This window comes from Bubalus bubalis, chromosome 7, assembly GCF_019923935.1.
Source record: "Bubalus bubalis isolate 160015118507 breed Murrah chromosome 7, NDDB_SH_1, whole genome shotgun sequence".
Classification (NCBI taxonomy): domain Eukaryota; kingdom Metazoa; phylum Chordata; class Mammalia; order Artiodactyla; family Bovidae; genus Bubalus; species Bubalus bubalis.
In genome coordinates this window covers 48,395,683-48,421,241 of record NC_059163.1, presented here as the reverse complement: position 1 = coordinate 48,421,241, position 25,559 = coordinate 48,395,683, and the positions used below count along the sequence as shown (strand labels likewise).

Below are 25,559 nucleotides of genomic sequence, written 5' to 3'. Positions count from 1 at the left end.
TGTAGTATCGAGTCTTTCTTTTCTTTAAAAAGATTTATTTCTCTTTTTGATCTGTGGTTGAAACGTCTTTGTTGTTGCGTGTGGGCTTTCTTTAGTTGCAGCGAGCGGGGGCTGCTCTTCCAGTGGTGCAGTGGCTTCTTTTGTTGCAGAGCACAGGCTCTAGGCTCATGGGCTTAATAACTCAGTGGCATGTGGGATCTTCCCGGACCAGGGATCAAACCAGGGATGAAACCGGTTTCCCTTGCATTGCAAGGTGGATTCTCAACCCCTGAACCACTAGGGAAGCCCCTAGCATCCTATTCTTATTCATGCAGTGATGCAGTGTTTTTTTCTCCCTCTGTCTCTCAAAATATCTTAATATTAATGGTAGATTGATTGATAGGCTTTCTTTTTGTGCATAGTCTATTTTCTCCAAGTTGATCTTTTAAGTTTGTTGTTTTTGGCTTTTGTCTTTGACTTCTCAAATATTTGTTGATCCCTGGCCATTATTAATTCATCAGAGTGTGGGCCACTGAAAAGACAATTGAGAGGTGTGTGCATATGAGTAGAACCTGCTGATTGTATACTTGACTGTGGTTAAGCATTTTTCAGTCTCTGATGGTCAGTATCTTTATCTTTTTGCTTTTTTGGGTTTTTGTTTTTGAAATCTGAGTTTTCAGAGAAGACATTAGTCTCCTGTCTGAGGGCTTATGTTTATACTTGACTGGTTGAAATGTTTTGGGAGCTAGAGTTGTTAGTTCCTGAATCTTTGCAGGTCTTGCTGTGAAAATCAATGTCTTTTTCTTTCTCATTGCTGACTTAGGATTCAGATTCTTTGGTTTGCTCAGTTACTTTTTTTTCATCTGCTTTCAAAGTCCTGACTTTTATTGTCTTTGCAATATTTTTTTTTTCTTTGCAATATTTTTGTTCTTGTGAGTTGAAACAAAATTGTAATAATTTATGTGGTTTTCTACTTTTCTTTTTTCACCTTAACCTAAGCTGTTTTCCTAGGTTAATAAAGTTTTTTGATAAATAACACTTTATAAATAGTTGCATAGTCCTTTATTTGGGTGTTTCACAATTTATTTTTAGATATTACTTTGAAATATTAAGCTTGTAAATGATGCTATAAAGGACAGTTGAAGGAAATTTTACAAAATAAGTTTTGGCATAATTTGATAATTTGAGTAAATAGCTTCTTAAGGTTATAGACTATAGTCAACTTTTCTTTGAATACATAAAATCTGACAATTTTTTAAATAAAATCAGTCACGATGTCTTTTTATATAGTCTTTTCTTAAAATATTAGATCATGTGGAAAAAGTAATCTCATTATGTTCTGACTAAACAAGTTTAGAGTCTATTAATGCTGAATGCAACATTTGAAGATTAGGTGATAGTGCTATTGCAACTTAATTAGGAGGGTTGCTAAAATGGTGAAGATTTTCAGAATTGTTTGAGTATATTATGAGGAAATTAACAAGGAAAGAAAACTAAGTTAGGAGACAGCAATTTTTACATGTTTAAAAATGTACCATGTCTTCCTGTTACCTTCTCTCACTCTTTCTCGTATTATAAATACTCTAATTTTTACTCTCTTCCCACCACCCCTACTTCTTTCCAACCCTTCTCCCTTCCTCCTTCCCAGTTTTTTTTTTTTTCCCTCCTTCCCAATTTTTAATTGAGCATTGTCTGTGCAAGGAAGTTTCTTGGGTTCAAGTGGAAAGGGGAAATCTATTTATAGACATAGATTTTGTGGTCTTAGAGATTATCTGACTTAATGGGAAAGATAACTAGAAAATCATGACAAAAATTATGTTGTTACAGACTCCAAGCGGGCTTCCCTTAGTGACATTTAAGCTGAGTCCTAAAGCCAGTCAAATAGCAAATATATTTGAGCACTAACTGCACGCCAGGCAATGTTTAGGCTCTTAGGATATAGTCTTGAACTGGATGACATCCATGTTTTCCAAGATCCTGTGTTACAGTGGCAGCAGGCAGACAGTAAACATAAATAAGAGGACTTTAGATAATGATACTAGTGAGAAATTCTATGAGGAAAATACAAAATAGTAATGTGATAGAGATGACATGATGGAGACTGGGATAGGCCATTTCAAGGAAATATTTGAACAGTACTTGAATGATTACAAGGAGGTTGTCATGATGATCTTATAAAGCAAAAAGACCATCTAGTGCAGAAGCAACATTAAGGAGGAACTTACCTGTTAAAAAGAACAAGAAAAAAGGCCATTGTGATTGGTGTTGTCAAAATAAGTTGGGGAGGTAGGCAGGGTCCATACCAAAGATTGCTTTGACTGTGTACAGAGGATGGGTTTTAGAGAGGTAAGATCAAAGGAAAGAGTCCAGGTAATGTAGCAGAACAGTTGAGATGTGGTGATGGGTTTGACCTGAATTTTAGTAGTGAACATAATGATAAGTGGTTGAATTTAGTATATATTGTCAAGGTAAAGTTGATATTGGATGTGCATATGTATTGGGTAATTGCTAAGGTTTTGTTTTACTTTTTGTTTTTACTAAGCAACTCGGTAGATGATGGTGCCATTTACTCATAGGAGGAAGACTTGGAAAGAATCAGATTGGCGGATAGAGGGAAGTCAGTAGCTTTGTTTTGTCCATATGAGTTTGAGATGCTTGTTAGACATGGTAAGAAGCTAGGTGCTCAGGAGTGCTCTTGAGACCTTAGTGTCATTTTTGAGTATTCTTCACATCCCCAGGATGTGTTCTCATAGGATCTTTTTATCCCAGTTATTTTTTTCATAACAGTTACATTGCTCTGATGATTTGTGTGTCCGTATTTTCCCACAGTATGGGATTTTGTTGTATTTCTCTCTGTGGTCCCAGCTTCTGGTACATAGTAGATACTTAATAAATGTTTGATGAGTAAATCATGTTTATTTTCCCTGTCACTACATTCTGAATTTTACGTGTCACATGTCTATCAAATCTATTTCTGTCTTTCTATCTTCATTGTCTAGGTGCTGATCTTCATCATCTCTTATATAATTAGGATTTAGCATTAATATTTTATTTGAAAATGAGTTCCACATAATGTTTATTTGAGAGATAGATGGTTTCTGGACTTGAATCAGTGGTTTGAATATAGCAGAGTCAAGGTGTCTTGAGTTCTCTTGGCCTTTGCCTCATGGGTAGGGAGAGTGATGCTGAATTTAGACTGAACAGGGGTAGTAGAATTTAAATAGGGCTTAAGAAAGTAGAGATGTTTTTAAGTATAGGTCAGCTTGAACTTTGTTTAAATTTAATAAATTAATGATGATTTTAAGATAGGAAGATGAGTATGAAAGCAAAAGAGCATAAAGATTTTCACCAATCTAAAGGAGTATGATTGCACCATACTCAAGGATCTGATAGGAGCACAAAGGATGGGCAACTATGGGAGAGATTATGGAGTTAAGTAGATTACTGGTTTATAACTGAATGTAAAGAGTAAGAAGAAAGATTAAGGACACAGATGACTGACTTCAAGCTTCTAGGTGTACTGAATTCTTCAAGGCCTTTCATGAACTCTGAAACATGGAGTATTAAACAAGTATCTGGATGTATTTATAGTGAGTGATCTGAGGAAGTTTATGAAAGTCCTTAAGAGTTACAGTTTATTGGACTTTAAGTGACATTAATTTGAACTTTTTAGTAGTTGGAAACATTTTGATCCCACGATCCATGTTTGGTGCCTTCCACTTAATGCTATTCTAAAATAGGTTTAATTTATTATATATTTGGCAACAAAACATTCTTTATAAATTTGAAATAAAACATCTTTATTGTATTTTCTTTCCGTGTTTCATTAAACAAGCTAATAACCCTTTTTTTTAAGGTACAGCAGGGAAGAACTGGAAATGCAGAGAAGGAAACAGCGCTTCCATCTACAAAAGCGGAGTTTACTTCTCCTCCTTCTTTGTTCAAGACTGGACTCCCACCAAGCAGGTTAGTAAGACACTGATGATTTAGTTTATTGAAGGCATTGGTTTCTTCACCTTGAGTGCTATGTAAAGTATGAAATCTCTGAATGATACATCAAAAAACTGGGACCTTTTATTTGGTTTTTAGTATAAAACGAATTCTTTGTGAAAATAATGGAAGGGAATATTGAATATTTGAGAGGAGAGGAGATGATATGAAATAGTTATTTAGAGTGTGTATGAATAAACTAGGGAGAAGGAGTAGGATTGCTAGGCAGTTACCTGGAGGGAAATGTGGGGTCAAGTGAGGGCTTCCCCCGCCCCCCAGATGGGAGAAATCACAGCACTTTTATATGGTGATAGGAATGAGTTAGAAGATTGAAAAATTGGTGACACAGAAAGAGAGACTGTACATTCCAAACTGTTCTTGAGGTTGATGGCCATAAGTTGAAATGAGACCATTCAACTTGTTTGGGTGTGTTCCCCTTGCCATTGTCAGGTGTTCATGTGCTCATAAAGAGTAGCTGGAGTTGGATTTAGCAGGAGTTGAAGTTTTACCAGACATGTATGACAAAGGGATATAGAGAGGGCAGGGAAGGTGAGAGTGTACTTAAGAGCATGATTATAATGATGAATCATGGATCCAAGGAGTGATAAAGGGACACTGGTGGATATGACACAGTGCAAAGGATGTAAAAAAATGACTGGAAGAGTTAGCTGACTCATCACTACTGCTGAAAAGAATGGGCACTACCACCACAGCTTGTAGAAACAAACCCAACATGTCAGTACTGGCACTTTGGAATACCGAGAACAGTATTCATTGCTCATTAGAAAAATTTGTTTTTGGGATTCATCTTCACTTGATCAAAAGGATACTTTTCAGCCACTGTGAAGTATTCCTCTAAATATTTGTTTCTTATTCTTATATATGTACAAAGTGTATCTGTTTTATTCTCTGTACTTAGGGAAATTAGATGTTTTTGAAAGTAAGCTTGTATTGACTTTAGGGAGAAGACAGTGAATGTCTTTTAAGTCAAAATAGACACTGCATAGCAAGTGTTTAGCAGTAATGAGGTGTACTACTGATGTAGTCACTATTTTTTTTTTTTAAATCTTAGATTATTTTATTAACATATAGGTGACTGATAGAATGTTTGCATAGAAATTATTTTTTAATGGTTCTTTGTACTTTATCAGTAGAAATGTTGGATTTCTGACTTTCTGTACTGCCCAGCAAATTGACATAATTAAATAAAATGTTAATATTGAACATATCAGAATGTTTTGCTTAGTTTTAGAAGTTTTCATATGGAACAGGAAACAGAATATTACCATTACTACCAGAAGCCCCTGTTGTGCCCCCTCATTTATTGTTTTCATTTTTTAGTATTGACAAAAATTTAGACTTATGAAGAGGTGCAGGAAAAGTATTATACACAGTTCACTCAGATTCACTAATTATTAACTTTTTCCATGTTTGCTTTATAATTTCTCAGAAATATTTTTTCCTGAACCATTTGAATGCTAATTATAGGCATTGTGCCCTTTTTCCTTCACTACTTCAATGTATATTCCTAAGAACAAGGACATTGTGTTCCATAATTACAGAGAACAGTTATCAAAGCCAGAACATCTAATAATGAATCAGTACTTTAGTATATAACCAGTAAATTTTGCTGATTATTATATTTCAGTAATATCTGATAATTCTTTTCTTTCCTCCTGGGTTTAGGGTTCAGTCTAATATTATTCATTACAATTAATTCTTTTGTCTCTGTTCTTCTTTGATCTAGGACAGTATGAGCATTCTTTGGGTTTGTTGACATTAACTCTTGGAAGAGTTCTATCTGGTTATTTTGTAAATCATCCTTTAGTCTGGTTTTGTCTGATCTTTCTATATTATGAGGTTTAGGTTTTGCTTTTTGGACAGGACCACTACCTAGGTAATGAGTGCTGTGTTCTCGTTGAGTTAGTCTATAGGTTCGTCATGTCAGTTTGTCTCATTATTAGTGATGATAACTTAATTACTTAGTTGTGGTGGTGTCCTTTGGGTTTCTGCAAAGTTACTGTATAAATAAGTAATTTGAGGAGACTGCATCAATATTCTGTCTTTGGACTTTTCCAAGAATTTCAATGTTCAGTTATGATTTTTATTTAATCAGTTATTACTTCAAAATGGTTATCGTCTGTTATTCCTCTTATATTTTAGTTGGCATTCTGCTTTAAAAATGGGTTTTCCCACCTCCCTCACTTATTTATTATTAGATGCAGTTTTTATTTTATATGCTTAAGAGAGTATGTGTGACATTAATATGGCTTATTAGTTTGTGTGGATACCACACACACACTGTAATTCATACTGATTCTCAAATTATTCCCAATTTAGTCTGTAGGAACTTCTTTAAACCGGCTCCTATGACCTTTTGACATGTCCCTACCATCCCTTTTTTTGATGATTTCTATATTTTCTAAGCTGAGCGCCGAAGAATTGATGCTTTTGAACTGTGGTGTTGGAGAAGACTCTTGAGAGTCCCTTGGACTGCAAGGAGATCCAACCAGTCCATTCAAAAGGATATCAGTCCTGGGTGTTCTTTGGAAGGACTGATGCTAAAGCTGAAACTCCAATACTTTGGCCACCTCATGTGAAGAGTTGACTCATTGGAAAAGTCTCTGATGGGAGGGATTAGGGGCAGGAGGAGAACGGGACAACAGAGGATGAGATGGCTGGATGGCATCACCAACTCGATGAACGTGAGTTTGAGTGAACTCAGAGTTGGTGATGGACAGGGAGGCCTGGCGTGCTGCAGTTCATGGGGTCACAAAGAGTCGGACATGACTGAGCTACTGAACTGAACTGATATTTTCTGGTACTCCTAGATGTTTTAGTCTTGTCTTGTACTTTCCCTGCCCCTTCCATAGAAGCAACCAAATCTTGAAGGGATCCTGATGCTTTTTAGTCAGAAATGGTAGTTAGAAACCACAGTCTTGGCACTAATTATCTCATTGCTTTTGAGGTGTTTTAGTCTTTCTAGTCCTTTTCAGCCGGAGAAGGCAATGGCACCCCACTCCAGTACTCTTGCCTGGAAAATCCCAGGGACGGAGGAGCCTGGTGGGCTGCCGTCTATGGGGTCGCACAGAGTCAGACACGACTGAAGCGACTTAGGAGCAGCAGCAGCAGCAGCAGTCCTATTCAGCACTCAGAGCTAGGAAAAATTAAGCAGTTTTGATATGAAATTGCCATATGTACATTATTTTTATGAAATTTTAGTCACACAGTCATGTTTCATTTACTTCCAGTTTGAAACCACAGATTCTACTCCTCTTTCCTTATTTCATATTGCATCTTCTTATTAATCATTTAAAAGATAATTTGATCCATTGTTTGTTGCTATTCAGTATTAGCATTTTTTCTCCACACTTATTAATTTTTTTCTACATGTTCAGAACATTTAACATAGTTCCACAGGCAAGGCTATCTAAAAGTATACTTAAATTAGTTACTCTTTGCAGTTTTTTTCATTTCTGCCAATAAAAAGTTTCATTTCATATAGTTCTTTTTGTACTTCCTGTTTTTTTAATATAAATAAGCAGATGTATAAATATAAATATATATTTTTCCTGTTGCTTTAAAAGAGTATCTTATTAATTTTTTAAAGGGTCGGCAGGAATGAAGTAGTTAAACACACAAGATAAAATTAGCTTTCTTTAGAATTTTACTTTGAACAACTATAATTATTTTTCAAAAAACCCTGGGTGCTTTTCACTACCTGAAATAAAATTTAGCCCTCTGAGTCAGTCTTTGTTGTTGTTCAGTCACTAAGTTATGGCTGGTACTTTGCACCCCCATGGACTGCAGCGCACCAAACTTTCCTGTCCTTCAGTATCTCCTGGAGTTTGCTCAAACTCATGTCCATCGAGTCAGTGATGCCATCCAACTATCTCATCCTCTGTCATCACCTTCTCCTCCTGCCCTCAATTTTTCCCAGCATCAGTCTTTCCCAATAAGTCAGCTCTTTGCATCAGGTGGCCAGAGTATTGGAGCTTCAGCATCAGTCTTTCCAATGAATGAAAATTCAGGACTGATTTCCTTTAGGATTGACTGGTTTGCTTTCCTTGCAATCCAAGGAACTCTCAAAAGAGTCTTCCCAGTACCACAATTTGAAAGTATCAATTATTCAGCATTCAGCTTTCTTTATAGTCTGACTCTCACATCTGTACATGACTACTGGAAAAACCACAGCTTTGGCTATACAGACCTATGTTGGCAAAGCGATGTCTCTGCTTTTTAATACACTTTCTAGGTTTGTCATAGCTTTCCTTCCAAGGAGCAAGTGTCTTTGAATTTCATGGCTGCAGTCACCATCTGCAATGATTCTGGAGCCCAGGAAAATAAAATCTATCACTCTTTGCACTTTTTCACCTTATATTTGCCATGAAGTGATGACACCAGATGCCATGCTCTTAGTTTTTTGAATGTTGAGTTTTAAGCCAGCTTTCACTGTTTTACCCTCATCAAGAGGGTTAGTTCCTCTTCGCTTTCTGCCATTAGGATGGTATCATCTGCATGGCTGAGGTTGTTGATATTTCTCTGGACAATCTTGATTCCAGCTTGTGATTCATCCAGCCCAGCATTTTGTATGATGTGCTCTGCATGGAACAGGGTGACAACATACAGCTTTGATGTACTCCTTTCCCAATTTTGAACTAGTCCATTCTTCTCTGTCTAGTTCTAACTGTAGCTTCTTGTCCTGCATAGAGCTTCCTCAGGGGACAGGTAAGGTGGTCTGGAATTCCCATCTTTTAGAATTTTCCACAGTTTATTGAGATCCATACAGTTAACGACTGTAGTATAGTCAGTGAAGCAGAAGTAGATGTGTTTTTGGAATTCCCTTGCTTTCCCTATGATTCAACAGATGTTGGCAATTTGGCCTCTGGTACCTCTGTCTTTTTTAAACACAGCTTGTACTACTGGAAGTTCTCTGTTCTTGTACTGCTGAAGCCTGACTTGAAGGATTTTGCACATTACATTGCTGGCATATGAAATGAGTGCAGTTGGTTGAACATTCTTTGGCATTGCCCCTCTTTGGATTGGAATGAAAATTGACCTTTTTAGTCTTTAGGACCTTTATAAAATTGGACACCACTGAATCTTTTCAATCTTTATTTCCAACTACAGTGCATAAACCCGCCTTTCTTTTAGGTGGGTCCACCAGCTGTCTTTGGAAATATTATCTCCCTATTGTTTCTATGCTTATTTCTCATATCCATTCTCCAATAAATTTTGGTTTGTGTTCAAAATCTTAAATTTACAAAGCATACAACCTTGGATGGATATTGTAAATTCCTGAGTCTGTAAAACGGGAATAATAATTTCTAGACTAAGGGATGTAATGAGAAGCAAGTATGTTAGGGTATGAAAGTACATTGCCAACACTCATCAATCTAAGCAATTATACTTTGCTTGATGAGTAATACAAACTAAGAACCTTCCTAATTTATCATTTGAAGTTTTAAACAAGGTGATAGTATATGGGGGTGTATTTTGTGTGTCTTTGTTGTTAAAGAATTTAAAGCTTTTTTCCTGGGCAACTTGATGCTGTATTAGTGTGCTTTTAATTACTTTCACTTACAGACTTAAATATATAAATTATGATCAGATGTTTTGGTCACAGCACCTAAAAGAAAAGTAAAAGGAGGAAACATGTCTAAATTTTATTTCTTCGATTTCTTTTCTTTGGGGGTTTCCATTATATATTCCCTGTGGGAAGTAAGAATTTTCTAGTCAACTTGCTTTGATAAAATTTCTTAAGAGAAAATAAACTTATTCATTCTCAAAAGGGTCTTCATCTGAAAGTCAAAAATACTCTGACTTTTCAGTAAATATCCAAATGATAATTGATGCAGACCAAAATATATTATTTATAGCCTTAGAATAGTCTCAAGTTGCATATATTATTTTAATAAGCTATAGAATGATAATTTGCATATATGACTGTTACTTTAAAGGTATCCTCATTGATATTTTTGCAGATGTGTTATATAATGTTGATCTTAGTTTTAAAATTAATTAATATATTTTTTTATTTTTGTCTGCTCTGGATCTTTGTTACTGTGCAAAGCTTGTCTCTAGTCGTGGGTAGCAGGGGTAATCTCTAGTTGTGATGCGTGAGCTTCTCATTGTGTTGACTTCTCTTGTGGAGTATGGGCTCTAAAGCAAGCAGGCTTCAGTAGTTGTGGCTCATGTGGTTAGTTGCCCCAGGGCATGTGGAATCTTCTGGACCAGGGATCAAACCCATGTCCCCTGCATTGGCAGGTAGATTCTTAACCATGGGAACCAGGGATCTTAGTTTTTAAAGCTGCAATTCTCCTTGAAGAACCAATAGAAAATTTCAAGAGTTGTTTTGAATAAAGAAAAATTAGATGTGACAGGTGTGGTGTTTGAGTCTTCACTTTTAATATTTCTGTGGAACTCAAAATTTAATAGCAGTGTTACTAATTTCTAAATAACAATTAACTTTGTTATTATAGTGTGTGAAGAAACACTTGGATTTATATTTAACCTGGCCAGCAACATGGAGAGCCAATTTATTGATCCCCAAAGGGCCAGACAATAGAGTGTTGTGTTCGTCATTCTACTATTGATAATGAATCAGTAGCCATATTGGTAGAAAGAGAATGACTACTTTCTTAAACTTAGAGCAGTTTCATGACATGGACATTGGATTTGGATATTATATTTGGGTTTGCACTTATGTTAATTTAGGATAGTTTCCTTAAATGTCTAGGCCTCTGTTTCCATGATTGTAAAATGATGGGGCTGGACTATTTTATCTGAAAAAGCCCTTCTAATTCTGAATTATTTATTTTCTGGCTAGTCCCTGGTTTACATGGAAGAGGAGATTTGAGAAATTAGGGAATTTGCCTAGATTCATGGCTAAGTAAGAGGCAGAGCCCCGGCAAGAATCCCTGTTTTTTCACCTTCAAATGCTGCAGGTCAGGAAAGTTGACTTCCATAAGCAAAGCCACAGGGATACTTAAAATCATTTATTTTAATGTAACTTTAAACTTTATATTTGTTGCTTTACTGCTACTGTTTTAGCATCTTAAGTTTCTTTTATATAAATCATTTGACTTATAATTTTTAACTTAGTTTTTCTTTTGATGTAAGTTTATTTCTTGAAATAAACTGGCCATTTTATAAGGAAGATATTAGTTCTTTAATCTGAAAGTGATACATCTCAGTACTTAGACTGTATAACTCTCCCCACACTTCGCCTTCTCCACCCCCCCGCCCCCCCCACCAAAAAAAATGGTTTCGGTAACTTAGAAAACTCCTATTCTGATTTTGTGATTAATGTCGGGGGTAGTTATTAGGAATTTTGGCACTGTATTTTCAGTGAGAATTTTGTGCTTTTGAAAACTAAAAGTAAAAACTGTAGCTGAAAGCTACACACACTTTCTTTGAGCAGAAGATAGAAAATGAGATTCCAGCTCTTATAATGAATGTAACTGAGAAATGAGGAGTTATTTTTGAAGCATTCCTTAAGTCTATATAAGAACAGTTGTACAATGGTTGAAATCCATTTCATAAATTACTGTATTTGGAGACACAGACTTTTCTCACCATGTTACTCTTAATTTATATAGTACTGTGTTTTTGCTTTTTTTTTTTTAAACTCTTGAAGCTAACTGTAAAGAATAATACAGTCTAGTATAGAGTCTAGTTTGTTTTGTTCATTCAGATTTGTTACTCTTCTAAAGCCAGTTAGTGAGAAGAATGAAGTAGTTTTAATGAACACAGAAAATTGGAATTTGCATTACAGATGATTGCTATAATCTTATCCAAGTGTTCAGTTTATTTCTGTATTTTGTTTCCATTTTAAATTTTAAACTGTGCTCCTTTTAGTTTATTAGTTGCAAATTCTAAGTTGTTTCCCCATCTGTTTGCCTTGAAGTGATGGGACCGGATGCCATGATCTTAGTTTTCTAAATGCTAAGCTTTAAGCCAACTTTTTCACTCTGCTCTTTTGCTTTCATCAAGAGGCTCTTTAGTTCCTCTTCACTTTCTACCATAAGGGTGGTGTCATCTGCATATCTGAGGTTATTGATATTTCTCCCTGCAATCTTCATTTCCACTTGTCCTTCCTCCAGCCCAGCATTTCTCATGATGTACTCTGCATAGAAGTTAAATAAACAGGGTGACAGTATACAGCCTTGACATACTCCTTTTCCTATTTGGAAGCAGTCTGTTGTTCCATGTCCAGTTCTAACTGTTGCTTCCTGATCTGCATACAGGTTTCTGAAGAGGCAGGTCAGGTGGTCTGGTATTCCCATGTCTTTCAGAATTTTCCACAGATTATTGTGATCCACACAGTCAAAGGCTTTGGCATGGTCAATAAAGCAGAACTAGATGTTTTTCTGGAACTCTCTTGGTTTTTCCATGATCCAGCGGATGTTGGCCATTTGATCTCTGGTTCCTCTGCCTTTTCTAAAACCAGCTTGAACATCAGGAAGTTCACGGTTCTCGTATTGATGAAGCCTGGCTTGGAGAATTTTGAGCATTACTTTACTAGCGTGTGAGATGAGTGCAATTGTGCGGTAGTTTGAGCATTCTTTGGCATTGCCTTTCTTTGGGGTTGGAATGAAAACTGACCTTTTCCAGTCCTGTGGCCACTGCTGAGTTTCCCAAATTTGCTGGCATATTGAGTGCAGCACTTTCACAGCATCATCTTTCAGGATTTGAAATAGCTCAACTGGAATTCCATCAGCTCCACTAGCTTTGTTCGTAGTGATGCTTCCTAAGGCCCCCTTGACTTCACATTCCAGGATGTCTGGCTCTAGGTGAGTGTGAGTGATCACACCATCATGATTATCTGGGTCATGAAGATCTTTTTTGTACAGTTCTTCTGTGTATTCTTGCCACCTCTTCTTAATATCTTCTGCTTCTGTTGAGTCCATACGATTTCTGTCCTTTATCGAAGTCATCTTTGCTTGAAATGTTCCTTTGGTATCTCTAATCTTCTTGAAGAGATCTCTGGTCTTTCCCATTCTATTGTTTTCCTCTATTTCTTTGCATTGATTGCTGAGGAAGGCTTTCTTATCTCTCCTTGCTATTCTTTGGAACTCTGCATTCAAATGGGTATATCTTTCCTTTTTTTCTTTGCTTTTTGCTTCCCTTCTTTTCACAGCTGTTTGTAAGGCCTCTTCAGACACCCATTTTGCTTTTTTGCATTTCTTTTCCTTGGGAATGGTCTTGATTCCTGTCTCTTGTACAGTGTTCATGAACCTCCATCCATAGTTCATCAGGCACTCTGTCTATCAGATCTCGTCCCTTAAATCTATCTCTCACTTCCACTGTATATAGTCATAAGGGATTTGATTTAGGTCATACCTGAATGGTCTAGTGGTTTTCCCTACTTTCTTCAGTTTAAGTCTGAATTTGGCAATAAGGAGTTCATGATCTGAGCCACAGTCAGCTCCCGGTCTTGTTTTTGCTGACTGTATAGAGCTTCTCCATCTTTGCCTTCAAAGAACATAATCAGTCTGATTTTGGTGTTGACCATCTGGGGATGTCCATGTGTAGAGTCTTCTCTTGGGTTGTTGGAAGAGGGTGTTTGCAGTGACCGGTGCATTCTCTTGGCAGAACTCTGTTAGCCTTTGCCCTGCTTCATTCTGTACTCCAAGGCCAAATTTGCCTGTTACTCCATGTGTGTATTGACTTCCTACTTTTGCATTCCAGTCCCCTATAATGAAAAGGACATCTTTTGGGGGTGTTTCTTCTAGAAGGTCTTGTAGGTCTTCACAGAACCGTTCAACTTCAGCTTCTTCAGTGTTACTGGTCGGGGCATAGACTTGGATTACTGTGATATTGAATGGTTTGCCTTGGAAACAAATAGAGATCATTCTGTCATTTTGAGATTGCATCCAAGTACTGCATTTCGGAGTCTTGTTGACTATGATGGCTACTCCATTTCTTCTAAGGGATTGCAGCCATGAAATTAAAAGACACTTACTCCTTGGAAGCAAAGTTATGACCAACTTAGCATATTAAAAAGCAGAGACATTACGTTGTCCACAAAGGTCCATCTAGTCAAGGTTATGGTTTTTCCAGTGGTCATGTATGGATGTGAGAGTTGCACTATAAAGAAAGCTGAGCGCCGAAAAATTGATGCTTCTGAACCGTGGTGTTGGAGAAGACTCTTGAGAGAGTACCTTGGACTGCAAGGAGATCCAACCAGTCCATCCTAAATGAGATCAGTCCTGGGTGTTCATTGGAAGGACTGATGTTGAAGCTGAAACTCCCAATACTTTGGCCACCAGATGCGAAGAGCTGACTCATTTGAAAAGACCCTGATGCTAGGAAAGATTGAGGGCAGGAGGAGAAGGGGACGACAGAGGATGAGATGGTTGGATGGCATCACCGACTCAATGGACATGGGTTTGGGTGGACTCCAGGAGTTGGTGATGGACAGGGAAGCCTGGCATGCTGCGGTTCTTGGGGTCGCAAAGAGTTGGACATGACTGAGCGACTGAACTGGAGTTCTTTTTTTAAGCTTTTTTCCAATGTCATAATTCTTTTAAACCAATTCAGACTCTTTTAAGAGGAATAATAAAATTCTATTACAGTGTAGAATTACTAAAATATTTAAACCTGCTTGGGTTTCTTATAATAGACAAACATAAGACTTTTGAAGTGGATGTTAAATGAGCATTAAATCTAAAATTGACTTCCTCATTTGTTCTTGCACTACTTACTGTTCTGTCTTAATTTGTATACTGAAAAATGTACCTGTTCTTCAAAGCATTTGAGCACTCTGAATGCATATTGCCATATTGTGTGGCTTGTAAGATTTTATGTGATTGCACATATGAAGGTCTTTATTTTTTTAAATTACCTGTAGAAGCATGTCTTTTCCTTTCAGTGATACACTTAAAAAATGCAGCTGAGCTTAAAATATGGTAATCTCTACCAAAAGTGGATCCTGCTGTTCCTGTTGCAAACAGATTGGTAGATAGTATATTTGGAATCCAGTGCATAATATTTACCCCACTCTTGTTCTCCCCTCAATCTAAAATGTCCTCCCTTCCCATCTGATATGGCTAAATCCATTCTGCATGTCTTCTAAGGCTTTTTCCTAAGTAACTTAAAAAAATGTAATATCAATTTTCATGCAGAATTGTTAAAGCCATCTATTCAGTTTATGACCTGAGTTAGATAATAATACCACCAAGTACATCTGTCTTTAATTTGGAAATATAAAATAGTCACATCGTACGTGTTTTCCTAGAGATTTCAGTCTTAAAATATCTCCTGCTTTGTTCTTATTAGAATCTCTGTTGTGAGAAAACTACATTCATAGATTTCTGCAAGGATATGTGTTCCATTCCTTTTGTTTTTTTTTAGAATAGAGGTTCTCAACTTTCTTTGAAGCAGTAAGCCCTTTGAAAATTTGCTGCAAACTGTGGACTCTTGCCTAGAAAATACATGTATATTTATGCACATATTTAGGTTCAGAGACTTCTTGATTTCTCTGTATCCCATGCATGCTAGTTAAGAACTCTTGCTCAGAAGTACAATTAAATCCTTAGGGTAAGCCTGACCATCAAGAGGGCAGTGTTCTCAAACCACATTGTTTTGCTCCCCTGATTAAGTTGCTTTTATTGACTAGTACATTGTTATGCTTCACCCAGTATGGAGGAAACTTGAGAAACAGGATGTGAAATTCACTTCCGTTTTGGCTATAGTAATATTGGAGACTTTGTCACTATTTCATTGTTTTTCAAAGCATTAGATTGCTATCCATTAGTGCGGTATTAGAATAGTTTGGTGGTCTGAGCCACCAAATATGAATTGATTTTAGTTTTTTTCCTCTGTATTATATGTAAATATTAATAAAGGCATATTTGATTTTAATGTTACCATTTTCCTTTATAGTGTTAGTACTGTTTTATGAAACTTCTGTTTTTGTTTTTTATATAATGTATGTGCTGGATTCCTGTGTAAAATATATTTCCTAAATAACTGTTTTGTGGTTTAAAAGCTTAAAAACTACTGCAGTCTATCATACTTTCTTTTAAGATATAATCAAAGGAGAAACTTCTTGTCTTTTTACTATCTATAAAATGGGAGAGGTAAAGTGCTACCTCATAGGATTGTTATGAGGTATAAATATATGTAAAATGCTTAGAACAGTGCTTTCCTAGCACCATAGTAGATGTTCAGTAAATGCTAGCTATCATAATTACCAAGAAAAGTAATCTTCAGTGCTGGTGTTTTGTTTTTATCTTAAATGCACACTAGAGACTTTTGTTATTAAGAATGTCCTTTATTTTGGCTGTCAAAAAATAAACCAAGAGATAAATTTGTGGCCAGAGATTAATAACTAACCTTTTGTCCATCTTCCCTTGGTCCTGAGTTCATTACTTTAGATTTTCTGTTGTATCTATGTAAGCAGCTCTCATGCCCTTTCTGGAACATCAGAGTTCTCAAAATATGGCGTTTAATTTGATTCCATTAAAATTTCAGAGTTGTTTTCATATTCGTCTGTGTTAGGAGGAGAGGTGGAGGTTCTTGTGAATATTTGCTGCCTGTATTCAACTAGGTGATGAAACAGTAGCTGCCACCATGGTTAGTTGCTGTCTTTTTTGATTGAGTCTAATATAGAGAAGAGAATCTTGATACTCCATTAACTGTCGTCTGCCTTACTGAACAAGATTTTAAGTCCAATTAAATCTGTGCTTTGTAGAAATCCAAGTTATAGTAGATCTTCATGGTGAAGCTCTTCTAAATCTTTTTATACATTGAAATAGAAAGTGGTGCATCAGAAACTTTAAAAATAATATGGTTCAATATTGTTCTCCATAATGTGGCATCAAAATTGATACTTAATTATTCTATGTTAATATTAAATATTATCAAGGTAAATGTTACTGTAATACATATGTATCTGTTCTAAAATAACAAAATTTCTCATCAATTTCTAATTCCTAATAAAATTTTTGATTCAGTTAAATCAATTTGTATGGTAACAGTGCTTGGGCAAGGAGATGTTACTATTATGGAAATATAAGGAATTGCAATTTTTTAGACTCCTTCTAGCCATATGTGTTTGTTAAAACTAATTTCTCATTTGTACGTTTTTAGAAACATAGTATTTGACATTTTGAATCTTTAGTGATAGCCTGCTAAGTCACTGCAGTCATGTCTGACTCTTTGTAACCATATGGACCATGTCCCACCAGGCTCCTCTGTCCATGGGATTCTCCAGGCAAAAATGCTGGAGTGGCTGCCATGCCCTCCTCCCCGGGATCTTGCCCACCAAAGGATAAGACACATGTCTCCTGCAGCTCCTGTATTTCATGCGGGCAGATTCTTTACCGCTGAGCCATGGGGAAGCCCTTTTAGTGATAGAGAAATCCATTTAAAGCTGAAAAAGATAATCAGACTTCTCTACACTGAAGATCAAATTTTGTTAAATGAGTACTCCCATGTGGCCCAGAATTTCTGAAAGCACAAATGCTTAGAAATCCATGGTCAAAGTTATAGAATCTTTCCCTTTTGTTACTTTTAACAATTTGGAGGATTTGTAATGCAGGTTGCAAACCCAAACAACTTTGTGAGAATTTATTCTTGACAGGAATAGATTTAAAGAGTGGAGTGGGGAGAATCCGGTGATTGAGAACAGAAGAGAATGGAAAAGAAAACAGAGTAGAAATAAGGATTTTTACAGTGAAGTCTAGATACAATAAATGGTGAGAGAAGTCCAGACCTCAGAAAATATATACCTTTATCTGCTGAGATGTTAAAATCTGAGATAATGTTTTTATATGGGAGAACGGGTGGCATGTGCATTTCATGTGAAATTATAGTGGTCATAGCTTTATAAGTATTTTAAATTTTAGGAAAAAATTACAGCAGTATTTGTTTTGTCAGAAGTATATGAATTTTCCTAATCTGTGAATGTTAGGATAGTTTCCCAGCTACACTAAAGGATACAAATGAAGGAAAATCAGTTTTGATCTTTGAGATCATGAGGAAACTTGGGGAGGTCAGTGACCCAGGCATAAAATCAGTAAGGCTTGAACATTTAAAAAAATATATTGATAGAAAGTTTACATGGGCAGGATAAGTAGTTAAAGACATTTTAAATGATATTATAGGCTTTTTATAGGGCTCTCTTTTTCTGAGCATAAGATTATTTATTGGTCATTTTAAAGTTTACTTGAGACATATTTCCACCAATTCTTGCTTTCCAAAAGTCCTAAGTTTTTCAAGGGCTGCTGTATCTTGCTGGAAGGCAGCATGGCTCAAGGGAAGGAATCTGAGGCTTTGAAATCAGAAAGACTCAGATGTGTAAATTAGTTTTGCCATTTAGTTATTACTGAGGTCAGTGATATCACTCTAGCTCTAGCTTTATCTGACTGGTATATGTTAATTTTCTTTAAGGGTTATTGTGAGGTTTAGGTATAGAATGTAATTGTTCAACAAATAGTAGCTGCTGTTACTAGTCATTTTAAGGAACCTAACTTGATGACTGTGGAAGGATTTGTTGTATTTTGATTGTTCTAAAATTTTAAAAGCACAGTTGTTCAGAACTGAAGTACAGATAAAGAGAAATTCATCTAATTTGTATCCATTTTTCATTGCCAGTGCCTACAAGTGACTTTTGTATTTTATTAACCATATGCATTTTTATAAAGTCCTTAATTACATGTATAAATGGCTTTTAATGTTATTTTATTTTTTAAAATTTAACTTGTTAGATTTTCCTATTAAATTTGCAGCATTATTTTGTGATAGACTGTTTTTCCATCTACTTACAAACTTTAATAGTTGTAAATACAGTTGGAGGTGGGCCTGGTATTTAAATATTTGAAGCTTTCTAATGGCAATACAGAACTGGTTCCCTTTTTATTCTTTTCTGATGCTCAGAATAAATTACTAAGAAAAATATTCTTTGTGTCTCAGAATGAGCATTATATATTTTCAGGCCCTTTTGAAGAATTTTGTAGTCTGTAATATAACTGTGGTATGTGTTACAATTACAGTGGCCAATAAATTTTATTTCCATTTGTTTAGTATTTCCTACCTGTTTCAATTCCACAAAGGTAAATTCAGTTGGAGAGTACTAAAAAATAATAAACTTTAAAGAAAACCTTCAAATATACTTAAAAATTAGCATTATGATTATTGTTAGATGTGCTAGTCTTAGCTCATTAATAAAACTTTTTACCTACATGAAGTTTTTTCCAAAGTATGTTGTGATAGTTTTATTTTAAATTACATTGCAAAGGGTTTTGGGCTTTATTTCTTACCTAATATGTATATACTGTCCAAACATCTAGTTAGGTGAAACTGAAATGATTAACTTTTTACGTTACAGGAGATTACCTGGGGCAATTGATGTTATTGGTCAGACTATAACTATCAGCCGAGTAGAAGGAAGGCGACGGGCAAATGAAAACAGCAATATACAGGTTTAGTATTTTATGAATTATTATTTTTAAATGAAAGATTATATCTATGTTCTGGTTTAATTTATTCAGTCATAGCACTCTCCTGTGTGTTAGGTACTTTTGGTGCTTTTAATACAAAGGGGATTTAAAATGTGAATCAATCACTGCAACATAATCACTATGTTATTATAAAAACTGTTCTATTTAAAATGTATAACCTTTGGATATTTTTCAGTAAAATTTCTTTTCCTTGCTATGAGTGTGATATATAGACTCATTGGACTAAAAAAGGAAGGTATGGGAAAAGTTTAAAGAAGAAAATAAAATCATCCATAGTTCTGCCATTTAAAGATAACTACTCTTAACATTTTGATACACCTTTTCCTCATCACTAAGTAAGATTGGGACAGATACAACTACAATTATATTTTTGTGTATCCATTTTTTCCCATTTAAAATTATCATTTGCATTTTTCCATATTCTTAACAATTTGATTTAAAATCTCCTCTTGATAGATTTATTCTATGGCTGTACCATAATTTATTTAATGTGACATTTCTGAGAGAAATAGATCTCATGCTTTTCAGTTAAAAGGATGAAAGGAGATGAGTTATTAGTAGCTTGGATAACTCAAGTTTGAACTTGAGTAACTTAAGATTTTCAGCTGTTAATTGACCACACTTTTTCATTATTAATTTTCTCTAAGTATTTTAAAAAATATCCAAAGTGTTCTGATTCTTATTACTTTTAATAAATTAATCATATGAATGTTCTTTTTAGCACCTTTAAAGGTAAATTATTCCTAAACTGGAAGACAATCCTCTTTCTTTCCCCCACAATTAAAAGGCCATGCTTATTCTTAAAATAACTCTGCTTTCTACTTTAAAAAATAGCTTTTCAACATAAGCCTTACAAAAATTACTGTACTTAAATGTAGGAAAAGTTAATGAAAGGAAGGATTATCTGTTCAAATGATATGCTTTAGCCAGCAAGGATTTGAAAAGTATAAATATATAACATTATGTTGCCTGCTTTTTCTGTTTTTCCAAACACATTTGCATATTAGAGTCCATCAGGGATCTTGTAAAAAATTCATATTTCTAGGTGCCACTCTCCTGTAGGTTTGATGCTTATCCCTTACCTATTGACAAAGATTGATATTTTGTAAATACTTTTGCTTATTGAGTATAAACCCTTGTTCTTAAAGTTCCAAGGCTCAGATGAAGAAGCTTTTTATATATCCAGTGCCTGTTACTTGCACCCTATTTGATGCATGCCGTACAACCTCTTACTTTGCAACCTGAGATGACAGGCTTTGGTATAATGCATATCTGGTTCTGCTGCCATCTTAGTTTCTTAATTCTGATATCTGTGACTAATGATTATAATGCCTTAATTTGAATACTTTAACTTTGGTTGAGAACAAGATAATACTCACTACATTTTATTTGTGAAATACTTAATTGTCTCTTGCTTACAACGTTATTAAATCTCTTAGTTATTCCATAAGAATTTTACTTGTAATGATTCATTTTTTCCTAGGCTTTGACTATGAACAAATGTGTGTTTGAGTGTATACTCACATACGTGTAATGTTCACTTATACCCCATACATAGAACAGTTAGTCCTACTTCTCCAAAATATGTGTATGTGAATAAAACTTATTTCTTAGATTAAATGAGATTCATTTACTGCGTTTACTCTTAGATAAAAATATTTATTCACCTTTTTACTTAACTGTGCTCTATAATTTTAGGTCCTTTCTGAAAGATCTGCTACTGAAGTAGACAACAATTTTAGCAAACCACCTCCATTTTTCCCTCCAGGAGCTCCTCCAACTCACCTTCCACCTCCTCCATTTCTTCCACCTCCTCCAACTGTCAGCACTGCTCCACCTCTGATTCCACCACCAGGTAAATAGTAAATAAGACATTTGATTCTGAAAGAAAAATAGCCTATGAGTGTTTTTAAATTTTGAACTTAACAATTAAAGTATATATTTGAAAACAGAATCTTCACTGCATTACATTAAAAGTAATAGAATAAGAAATTTATGCTCAATCTTCAATAGATTGACACTAAATCAGATGTATATGTGTCTTAACAATTTCAGCAAAGCAAAGAGGCAGTGTACTAAAATAAAGACAAGTGGACTAAAACTGTGTTCTAAAAATACGATAGTGATTCCCCAAATTAAAGTTGCTGATTGTGTATGTATAAACTCACATTGAGTCATGTTACCTTGTTTTGAAAAAAAAAAAAAAAATTAACGATACTTTTAAAATTGCATAGGTTAAAAAAAATTATATCTATGAAGAGAATGAAATGAAAATCTCAAGTCCAGTTGTTGTCTTTCTTTGTATACTGGTTTCCTTTTCGGATACTGTTTCTGGGTGCCAGGGGCCTATTAAACATGACAGAAAATTAATGTCAGTTTTTATAATATTCTTAGCCACTTTTGGTTATTTATTAAAAGCTAGATCAGTGGTAGTAGGAAAAAATTTACAAATAATTCCCTAATTGTATACTTCCAACTTTTGTCTGATAGCCTTCGTTATTTTATTCACAATAGACTTTTAATATTTATAACCCTTGGCCGGTTTTTAATGCAACTAACCAGATTGAGATAATTATTTTCTTCCTAGGGAGAGCTCCAGTAATAAGGGTTAAAAATTAGCTGCTGGTCCTAACCAGAACTACATGTGCCACATACGTAAAAAGTTGCTTTTTATTAATAAAATCAGTTTATACTAGAGAGCCACATTGACTCACTCACGTTGCTTTTGCCAGAGAGTTGTCTTTAAGAGTTGGCAGTTCTGATTAGAGTACAGAGGCATTTAAGGGATCTGAATAATCCTTTGTAATATTCATCCTTTTCCTCTAAAATTCAGCTATTGCATCAGCCCCACAACCACAGCACGTTTGATTTCCTTCTGAGATTCTGCTTTCCAAAAAGGATAAGAAAATTATGAAACATGACTTTGGCTTTAGGGAATCTGTTGTCTCAAAAATAGTAGAAAGAGAAGATTAGATAGGTATGACTTGCTTACTCCAGACTGCATTATTTCTCAAGTTCAGTGAATTTCTTGTTCTGACAATAAATTGCTTGTTCTGAAGCTGAAACCATTCAGAAGTTAAGATTCAATCTGTGGTTATTAGATCTTTGATGTGGTGAGAATTAACTAATGAAGAGAAAGTAATGAGGACTTAGTGATTCATAAATGGATCTTTTGTCCTGTGAGAAAGATAAAATGTAGAAATAATGAGACTAAAAGATGATCGGTGCATATGGTCATAGTCTTTACATTGCTTTGTAATCTTATTTAATTACTAAAGTTGATTTAAAAGAATTTTCTTATTTACTACGTAATATAGTATATCCCCAGGTATTCTTCAACACTTGTTATTAAAGTAAGTGAGAGAAAATAGTGGTACAAAATAATAACAAAGGAATAAATACCTCACTGGTGTAAGAATATTTAGAAGCTCTGTAGGATATTGATAGGCAGTGGCATTATCTGGATGTGTGTACTTTTTCAAAATGGTAAAAATCATTTCATTTCTTTGCCATATAATCTCTGTTTATAAGGATAACAAATCTATTATTAAAATGTTTAGATTAGCTATGGAATTATACCGTAGAGTACCACTGATTATATTTTTGTTGTTTAAGCTGTTTAATGTTAATTTGCAATTGCATGCTTTTCATATTTTTAACACCTGTACAGATTTCTTTTGATGTTTATCCTTATATTACCTTTCCATGTCATCCTGTCAGCATTTAAGGAATACAAATTCAGATGAATTCTAATGCTGATTTAAGCAGTATATATTGGTTGGGATCTTTGATATAGTGAGAATTAACTAAATAAAAAGAGAAAATAATGAAGACTTGATTCATAATGGGTCTTTTGTCCTATGAGAAAGATAAAATATGGAAATAATGAGACTAAAAGATGATCAGTGCATGTGGTCATAGTCTAACTGGTATATTTGCTAGGGGTGATGGTGAGGGAAAGATACTAGTTCATGTTAAAACCAAGTATTTGTAAGTTGAGACTATCTGGATTACTCCTTATTTTTACTAGATTGTGAGCTGTTGGAGAGAGCATAAGCACTCCATTTCCGTCTGTGTTTCCTCGCAGTGCCAATCACAGAGATCCTGTGTATACCTGACATTCCCTACATGTGTTAGCTAATTGAGTTAGCAACATATTTATGTATCCGTAACACCAAAGAAATTTTCAGATTGACAGTTGGTACAGTCACACAGGCTCTTATCAGTCAGAGTGGGCACTGGCTTTAAACAACAGTATGGCTGCATTAATATATATACCAGATGAATATAGGCAGTGATTAAAGCCACATTTGCAGTTACCATTTACCACAGAGTCATATGATTACAGCATATTCTGTAGAGTTTGCTATAATTTAGATCATCTTAAGAATCATAAGCGGCTAATGAAAGAAAGCTGTGGCTCAAGCAGTCTTTTCGTAAGTATTGCTTTTAAAAGTACTCTGTCTTAGAGAAACCTTGGGTTTTCTTTTTGCCTCCTTCAGAAATACTGAAAGAAAAAATGGAATAAATCTTTGGAGAATTAATTTAAACATTCTAATGTTGCCTTTGTTAACATCAGCTTTCAAATGTTTAAGTTTTTAAGACTGTAGAGCTGTATATGATGGAACAAATATAGTGATGTTGTATTATGCCCTTAATTTGGGGTGTTAATCCAGATTTGTCTGGAATAGTCCTATTAAACCTATTGTCCCAGCTTAATTGTTGTTATTCACTCAAAAATGCCCTGGTGTGGAGGGTAACATTTATGATCAGCTCGTGGAGGTTTACGGCTGTGGCTTATTGCATGAGGAGACACTTGTGGTGGTGGCTTGGTTGCTAAGTTGTATCCGATTCTTGCAACCCCAGGACTTCCCTGGTGGCTCAGATGGTAATGCGTCTGCCTACAATGTGGGAGACCCGGGTGCAATCCCTGGGTTGGGAATATCTCCTGGAGAAGGAAATGGCAACCCACTCCAGTATTCTTGCCTGGAAAATCCCATGGACAGAGGAGCCTAGCGGGCTACAGTCCATGGGGTCGCAAAGAGTTGGACATGACTGAGCGCCGTCACTTTCACTTTAATGGACTGAAGCCTTCCAAGCTCCTCTGTCCACGGGATTTTCTAGGCAAGAATACTGGAGTGGGTTGCCATTTTCTTCTCCAAGGGATCTTCCTGATCCAGGGATCGAATCCTGGTATCTTGCATTACAGTCGAATTCTTAACCCACTGAGGTACCAGGGAAGCTGCTTCATTCAAGAAGCTTTCACTGTAAAATAGTTAACAGAAAAGAGATGTGTTGTTTCCTCTCCCCCTCAAACACACATCTACAGCGTATGTGAAGTCTTGTTATAACAGACAAAGTCATATTTCTGGCCACAGTAGATTTGTCTAAAGAGTAAAGGAGGTTTTGTATTGGCGAGTACAATAAACATGTAAGGGACGTTCGGTCCTAAATTAATGTTAGGACTTCTGGATTAGCTTTTCTAAATGGAAAAGTAATATGGTTCCTTGCTACCATACTGATAGTAGCTTGAAAACAAACACTGTAACTTATTCAAGATCTTCCTTAATTTTCAGAAAATCTGTTATTTTTAGTAATCCAGAAAATACTTTCTATTGTATGAGTTTTTTCAGACACACATTATTAGTGTGCTTTCATACTTTCACTGAGTAATAATAGAAATAAAAGTTAATGTTTATTGAATGCTACTGTTGAAAGCACTGTTCTGAACACATATCATGTTTTAGCTCAATTTGATTCTCAATACCATCTGAAGTAGATACTATTCTGGTTTTACAGATGAGAAAACTGGAATCATAATAGAAAGTAGCAGAACCAGAATTCTAACATAGGCAATTTTGCTTGAATTCCTGTTTTATTCAACTACATTGAAATGAAGAAGTTAATCATTACCTATCTGTATTCACCCTGGTAACATGGCCTAAAAGCTCTTTTAAAAATTTTTCTTGTTGTGAAAGTGCATGCATATATATTTGTGATTAAGGAAGTTAGGGAGTGAAAAGTAGGAATCAGACTTTAATTCAATTAATTGAAGTTTTGGGCTTCCTAGGTGGCTCAGTAGTAGAGTCCGCCCACCAATTCAGGAGATTCAGCTTCAGT

At 35.3% G+C, this 25,559-nt stretch overlaps 1 protein-coding gene across 15 annotated transcripts in view; it reads left to right on the top strand.

Annotated features, from left to right (window-relative positions):
* The window catches only part of FIP1L1 (factor interacting with PAPOLA and CPSF1), a 66,378-nt gene that overhangs the window by 17,330 nt on the left and 23,489 nt on the right, over positions 1-25,559 (top strand). For all 15 annotated transcript variants that reach the window (XM_044946313.2, XM_025290607.3, XM_025290605.3 and 12 more), the window contains 3 exons: positions 3,836-3,945; positions 19,307-19,400; positions 21,138-21,294. In XM_044946313.2, the coding sequence (XP_044802248.2) occupies positions 3,836-3,945; positions 19,307-19,400; positions 21,138-21,294 (361 nt within the window). The remainder of the gene's footprint in view (positions 1-3,835; positions 3,946-19,306; positions 19,401-21,137; positions 21,295-25,559) is intronic.